The sequence below is a fragment of the Phragmites australis genome, chromosome 17 (genome assembly GCF_958298935.1).
Source record: "Phragmites australis chromosome 17, lpPhrAust1.1, whole genome shotgun sequence".
NCBI classification, from domain to species: Eukaryota; Viridiplantae; Streptophyta; class Magnoliopsida; order Poales; family Poaceae; genus Phragmites; species Phragmites australis.
The window spans coordinates 20,605,007-20,612,350 of NC_084937.1; the positions used below are offsets into that span (position 1 = coordinate 20,605,007).

At 41.4% G+C, this 7,344-nt stretch overlaps 1 protein-coding gene across 2 annotated transcripts; it reads left to right on the forward strand.

The window, feature by feature from the left end:
- The first annotated feature begins 5,286 nt into the window (after positions 1–5,286).
- LOC133896685 (myb-related protein 306-like) lies at positions 5,287–7,070 on the forward strand. 2 transcript variants are annotated; one of them, XM_062337280.1, is made up of 3 exons: positions 5,287–5,625; positions 5,826–5,955; positions 6,055–7,070. In XM_062337280.1, exons 2-3 carry the CDS (start codon positions 5,831–5,833, stop codon positions 6,707–6,709), a joined length of 780 nt encoding a protein of 259 aa, XP_062193264.1. In that variant the 5' UTR covers positions 5,287–5,625; positions 5,826–5,830; the 3' UTR covers positions 6,710–7,070. The 2 variants fall into 2 exon arrangements, with proteins under 2 accessions (XP_062193264.1, XP_062193263.1); XM_062337279.1 differs by having other exon boundaries at positions 5,290–5,731; positions 6,055–7,066.
- The last annotated feature ends 274 nt before the right edge of the window (positions 7,071–7,344 follow it).

The following is a 7,344-nucleotide window of genomic DNA, read 5'->3' on the forward strand; positions in this document are numbered from 1 at the left end:
CGGTGTTCATCCACCGACAGTGGCTAAAACAGACTCTGATAGATCACAATCTTCATAAGAATTGACTATGATTGTCTATCAATCTCCCTTGACCTACTATTGTTCAGACCGAGTAGAGTAGGCTGAACAGTAGATGCTCGGTCTAAACAGGACCTCCTCGAGGGTAGTAACCGTTTCCAAGATTGGGGGGGGGGGGGGGGGGAGGCTCAAATTGTGGAAAAGGCTTGCATTTCTAGTGATCCAAGGTATGCAATTTTGATGTAGTTACCTTGATTCTTTATATTAGATCTAGAATAGTTAGTTCCCTTCTAGGGTTTAGGTATATGAGAGATGCATGTGGTTTTAGCAATTTAGGGTTTCAATTTTAGATATAATTCTTGGTGCATGTTAGAGATCCAGATGAATCTAGCCATCTACCCATCTAGAGATCCAAAATATTGCTCCAATTTAGGGTTTAGATTTTGTTTATTCTTGAGTTCATGGTGGTTTGGTTTATGAATGGGGAATTTTATATTTTTTAGGTGAATATGGCAAGGAGCTATTACATGAGAAATTTTTCATCTCATTTGGATGAAATTAGCTACATTGTTTTAGCTACTTTTTTGAATTATAATTAATTATAATTACTTATTGTTTAAGTAATTAAAAAATTTCAATTTAGTAGAGTGCACCAATGGTACATGGAGGTGACCAATGATAAGGGTGTAAGGACCGGTGACACCCTAAGAGGGGAAGGAGAGGGGTGAATTAAGGATTCTAATTACTATTCGGCTTAAATTAATAAGATAATCATAACTCAATTTCTATTACCTACTGTGGCTACTCTATTGTAACTAAGTTTTACACCCTAGGTTCTAATCCTATCAACTACGCATTCAATTCTAGGAAAAGGTAAATGTGGAAGATAAAACGGTGTAATAAGTAAGTGTAAAATGTAAATAAGATAGAGAGCACAAACTCAGCATAACACAATTTTCCTATTGTATCGGTTAGTTTTCTCTCACCACTAGTCCACATTAGAGTCTATCTTACGGGTCAAGCTCTCCTGTCGGATAACTCCGTGTCTCTTTGAGCTCCTCAAATACGGTGGGTCTCCTACACCACGTAAGAAATTAGCAAAGGAGACACCACATAATTAATGTCTGCTTAGCACGTGTCACTTATGTCCTATTAGTGACGAGTCCAATAAGGATGCACCACTAATATGTCTTACGATCGGGATTAGACATAGACCCGTCACTAATAAGTGGTCATTACTGACGAGTCGTAACATGACTCGTCACTGATGATAATAGTGACAGGTCAAGTTGTGACCTATCATTAATGATTAGGTCACTAGTGACGGGTCGTCCTAAGCTAATCATTAGTGACGGATCAAGTTGTGACTCATCACTAATGACCAGATCATCAGTGATGGGTATTCCTAGACCAGTTATTAGTGATGTGTCAAGTTGTGACCCATCACTAATGATCAGGTCATCAGTGATAGGTCGTCGGGTCGTTCTAGGCCAGTTATTAGTGATGGGTCAAGTTGTGATTCGTCACTAATGACGGTATTCATCAGTGCAAAACTTTGGTAATGCCTCTGCTTGTGGTATTTTCCATTGATAAAAAATATGGAAATAAAATCATACGATTGATTTGTAACATGCTAGTCTTCATCTATTCAACAAGTGTTCCCTGCTGAAATAAAGCATATTATTTTAGCTCTCCATTTAAATGCTCAACAATGCAAATCTAATCTTGAGTTATTAACAAATATTTTTAGTTTTTTCTTATTTTTCTCATCTCAGCAACACTAGAATAGGAATCATTGTACATATATGCTCAATTTTGATGTAAGGGGTGGTGGCTATGAACAAAAACGCATATTCCAAAAATGGTGCAAAAACTTCAGGGGGCAAGAACTCAATCTTCCAAGCCGAATTTGGCCTCAAAAAATTCACCGAAGCCAACAAAGTTAGAGAGAAATGGATGTAACTTTTCTATAGATGTTCGTAGAGTAAAAAAAATATCAAAATCAAAGTTCGTATGCAAAAGTTATACCCATTTTACCAAAGACACTCTAGGTCACCTATGAAATTGCGATCGTTTACATGAGAAATTCAGAAAGTGACCCATCACTAATGACCTTCGGCAAAGAAGGTTAAAAGGATAAAATATCCAGTTTCTATCACAACTACGTGATAACAGAGGTGGTAAGGTGACTGCATGGGCGAGAGGGAGGTCACGTGTTTGATTCCCACGGAATGCAAACTTGAAAACAACATGAAAAATAGCATGGCTTGTGAGGCATATACGATGGGCATGTGTTGGATGGGTCGGGTGAATTTTTTTTACTTTTTTTTAATAAAAACGCAAAAAATCATTTATCAGTCATTAGTGACGGGTCAAGATTACGACCAATCACTAATGTTCAGTCAATAGTGATAGGTCACGGTTACGATCCGTCACTAATGACTGAACATTAGTGACGGGTCACGGTTATAACCTATCACTAATGACCTATCATTAGTGATGCGATAAGAGTGACGGGTACGAGACTCATCATTAATGACGGTTATCACCCGTCACTAATGATCTTTTTTCACGTAGTGCTATTAGGTGCACCATGCTCATCGCCATCTTCACTAAGGTAGTGCTTCGCCGCTCTGGCACAGGCCACTCCTCCCCCTTACAATGCTTGTGACCGCACTATAATCTCAGGTAGAGGGTCTCACAAGACTCAGCGCTGCCAAGCCACCTAAGTGTAGTCAAACACTAAGAGTAACAAGTGTGGATCACTCACTTAATTCAAATTTAGGCTAATCACCTATCTAGATGCACACTATGCCTAAAATAACACTAATCAAGTCCTTAATCTTATACTAATTACCTTGCATACTAGCAAATAATGTTAGTCCCATTCACTATATTGATATTAATGACTAAAATCATATCGACCCAATGATAGGGTTCTTGATCTTTGAAAGGGCTTATATAGCCTCATCGGGAGATACAAGTATAAGCATTTCACCACCCCAAAGACGGATTTAGTGTTAGTTTGATGACTTGCACAAAGGCTTCCACTTCAAGCACTTTTCCATCGAACTACTATTATGATGGGCATTGTAAGTGTCTACAACTTTGGTCTATGTTCATGTAACTACAATTAAATAGCATGCCTAACTACTTTCTTGTTTATAGATATATGTATCAGGAAGCCATCAACCTCAAGCAGTCGGTCAGATTCCTTGACCCACAATCGATTTGCTAGCTTTCCATCTAGGTGGGGTGAGATCATGCCCTAGAATACCTAAGAATTTCTACAACTCGTTTATATTGCACTTGAATAATTGATTGACCAACAAACCTAATAATTATTTGCTATTTATACATGTGTAGCGATCACTGGATGCTACTTGTCACCATGTCGCGTGGTAGCAGGGCGGTGGTCTTGGACCCCTTAGGCTATCATGTAGAAAAATATGAAGAACTAATGGTCACAGTCAAAAGGTAGAAGAAATTCTATACAAATTGTGATCTTTAAGTTTTACATCAATGGTTGATGATAACTTCCCAAAATCATTTACATTCAAAGCGTTTGAGGAATACAAGGCTAAAGGTGGGAAACACAACGCAAAAAATGAAGAAATGACTTTTCGTACTCCTTATCCGGTAACTACATACTTCTTGTATATACTTTTGAGCTGATGATTATGTTATTGTGTTTTTAGTGCCACAAGCAACCAAAAGGCATCATGCTCTGTGGATACTTTCCTTGCCACTATATGTGGAAAATGATGACAATAATGCATGATGAACCTCTTATGGTTTGTCATTCTACAAAAATACGATATTAATTTCACCTTCTCATCTTTACATTTATTGTTATATGTTTTTCTCTTTTATATGGTGTAAGCTCATTTCTCAAAAGAGTTGTGCTACTTCCTATTGGGCTAGGTCATTAGCCTAAAAGGTGAGTTCTATGATATGAACTAGTGGAGATTATCAGTTTCATGAGTCAATGAATTACTATCAATAACAAGTGGAGAATACCGGTTTCTATCTTGTGATGAACTTATGACTATATGTGATTATCTTTTATTGATTCTCTTGTCATAGCGAATCACATGATCTTGTGAATATATGTGAATTTATGTGTTGCCTGCGATGCTGTGATGAATGTATCTACTGCTTGTGTTTACTAGTTGTTTCAAGGACATGGCTAGCAATTCTTGATGTTAGCCTTATTACTAATTACTAATGATGCATATTTAAAATATTTCAGTCAGTTTTATACAGAAAACCGATTGTAAAAACATAACAAAGACCGGTTGGTTCAAATTTTGAACCAACTGGAGCAGAATAAATATTTCAGCCGGCTCATAGCTTGAACCAATTGCAATACTCTAATTATCCCTGTCGGTTCAAGCTCAGAACTGACTACAATGTTTTGTTTATTCTAGTCAGTTTGTCATTAGAACCAACTAAGATAATTCTTATTCTAGTTGGTTTTGTACTCGACTATGATAATATGCAATTATCATAGTCGCTTGAATGCGGTCGGTTCGAAAACCGACTATGATGGTAGTTCTAAACCGTTAGCACATAACCTCCTTGTAGTGGTGATTAATTTTATAGAATATATTATAATTAGACTATTGGAGAGGTTGTATGTGCTGTTATCTATTACTGATATGCATAGATAGCATATATCTATATTATTTTATTTTTGCGAAAGCAGCTATCTATATTGTCATAGCACTTACATTTACTAGCAGATATCCTCACCCATTTATTTTAAATTTACTATGCCACCGTGTACACACAACTATTTACTCTTCAGAAGAAAAGATACACACATTTATTATCCTAAAAAGGTAGAGTATCATTCGAGAGCAAAACCGCAATGCCAGGAAATGCTACCAAACCCGTTGATCAGACGCGGACCTACTATTACTATACTCTCTCCGTCTAAAAATATAAATGCATTAGGATTTAGTAAAATCAAACATCGTAAATTTTAACTAATAATTAGTTAAGTTATACGTAAATTTTAATGTAAAAAATTATATCAATAGGTCTGTATTTTATAAATATTTTAATACGATATTAATTTTATAATAATTGATAATATATTATAAAATAAATTAATAATCAAAATATATTTTTAATTTTTTTAAAATTCTAATATGCTATATATTTTAAGACAGAGAGAGTACTTTTTATTTATTTATTATCGCTGGCTGCTGCCCTCCACGGCTCCAGTCCACCCCAGTTTTCCCTTTCGATCGCTTGCCGCGCTGTGCACATCTGCGCATCTGTGCGCATGTCCATGTAACACATGTCGCATCGAAGTTGAATTATAAGCTCAGCATTCTACCCGGGTCAAACTGTTTCCAGTGCCACCACTGCCACTGCACTACTAGCTCACTTCCTCATCTTCCTCCTCTCGCCATCGCTTGTGCCGTGCGTGTATATATATGCATCCCGCCCCCACCCCTTTTACCTCCTCATCTGTTTGGACCCCGGCAGTGTGATCGTTGCTTTTATCTTTTAGAAAGCTCACCATCCCCTGCGAGTAGCTGCCGGAGGGAAGGAGGAGGATTCGGCGGCATGGGGAGGCCGCCGTGCTGCGACAAGGTGAGCGTGAAGAAGGGGCCGTGGACGCCGGAGGAGGACCTCATGCTCGTCTCCTACGTCCAGGAGCACGGCCCCGGGAACTGGCGCGCCGTGCCAACCAACGCCGGTGCGTACATCATGCGCAGGGCTGGTGAATCGGTCGAATTGCCTTCCAAGATCCAAGCTTTGATTTGATTTTTTGCCGGTGCGTGTGCGTGCAGGGCTGATGCGGTGCAGCAAGAGCTGCCGGCTGCGGTGGACCAATTACCTCCGGCCGGGGATCAAGCGCGGCAACTTCACCGAGCAGGAGGAGAAGCTCATCGTGCACCTCCAGGCCCTTCTCGGCAACAGGTGATCCGTCGCGTCGCGTCGCGCCCGTCTTGTTTCCTTTTTCATGGACAAATCGCCGGCGTGGCGATTGTGTGCTGACCTTGTTGATCTGCTGTGCAGGTGGGCAGCGATAGCGTCCTACTTACCTGAGAGGACGGATAACGACATCAAGAACTACTGGAACACGCACCTCAAGAAGAAGCTCAAGAAGATGCAGGCCGGCGAAGGCGGCGGAGGAGACGACGGCGTTGGTCCATCAGAGGGCGGCGGCGGCTGCGAAAAGCTGCCGACCGTCCCCAAGGGGCAGTGGGAGCGGCGGCTGCAGACGGACATCCACACGGCGCGGCAGGCGCTGCGCGACGCGCTCTCGCTCGAGCCCTCGCCGCTGCCGACGCCTCCAGGGTCAGCGACGTACGCGTCCAGCGCCGAGAACATCGCGCGGCTGCTGGAGGGGTGGCTGCGCCCAAGCGGCAGAGGCGGGGGCAAGGGGCCGGAGGCGTCGGGGTCGACGTCCACGACGGCGACGACGCAGCAGCAGCCACAACGCTCCGGGGAGGGCGCGGCGTCCGCGTCGGCCAGCCACAGCGCGGCGGCCGCTCAGACCCCCGAGTGCTCGACGGAGACGAGCAAGATGGCCGGCGCAACCTGCGGCGCCGGCGCCGCGCCGGCGTTCTCGATGCTGGAGAGCTGGCTTCTGGACGATGGCATGGGGCACGGCGAGGTGGGGCTCATGGCCGACGTGGTGCCATTAAGGGACCCCAGTGAGTTCTTCTAATTAAGGCCGCTGTAAAAGTACAACCAAAAGGAAATTACTCCAGTAGTACAGGTGCAAGAACAAAAAGAAGAAAGTCACCGAGTTAGTCAATTAGTTAAGAACAAATTAAACAAACTAAATTTCTTTTGAGCTCTCGGTGATTTAGATCGAGTCTGGTGTCCATCTAGTTTGTTTAATCCCCTTCTTTTAGATCGTTTTTTATGTTGTTTCTCAGATGTTAGGGTTTGGAACTGATCATGTAAGTTTATATATACTAATTACAGGTTCCTAAATGGACCATGCATGAGGGTGGGAGAAAGAAAGATGTGTACATCTTAAAATGTGACCATGTTATAGATGATTAACTATGTTACTTCATAATTTCTTTGCACTTATATGCGGTTATATGCTCGCAAATAAAAAAAAAAGTTAAATCACCCTTGCAGTTCTGAACTTCTGATCAACCCTGTATAAATGGTGTTTGTTTTCGTGCAACTTTCTCGCAGAATTCTTGTAAATTCTTGCATATTCCAGATCTAAATGAAAATAATTTAATGTCTTTTTTCCAAAATTACTTGACTTAGTCTAGCATGTTTGATCAGACCTCGCAAGAGGTTCCTAAAGTTCCAAGATGTGACCGATTTCGTTCATGAATA

Coding starts and splice junctions, on each gene's coding strand:
- LOC133896685 (XM_062337279.1), top strand. CDS start 5,599: ATGGGGAGGCCGCCGTGCTGCGACAAGGTGAGCGTGAAGAAGGGGCCG. Junction 5,732..5,825: donor CGCCGTGCCAACCAACGCCG/GTGCGTACATCA, acceptor GTGTGCGTGCAG/GGCTGATGCGGTGCAGCAAG. Junction 5,956..6,054: donor CAGGCCCTTCTCGGCAACAG/GTGATCCGTCGC, acceptor TCTGCTGTGCAG/GTGGGCAGCGATAGCGTCCT.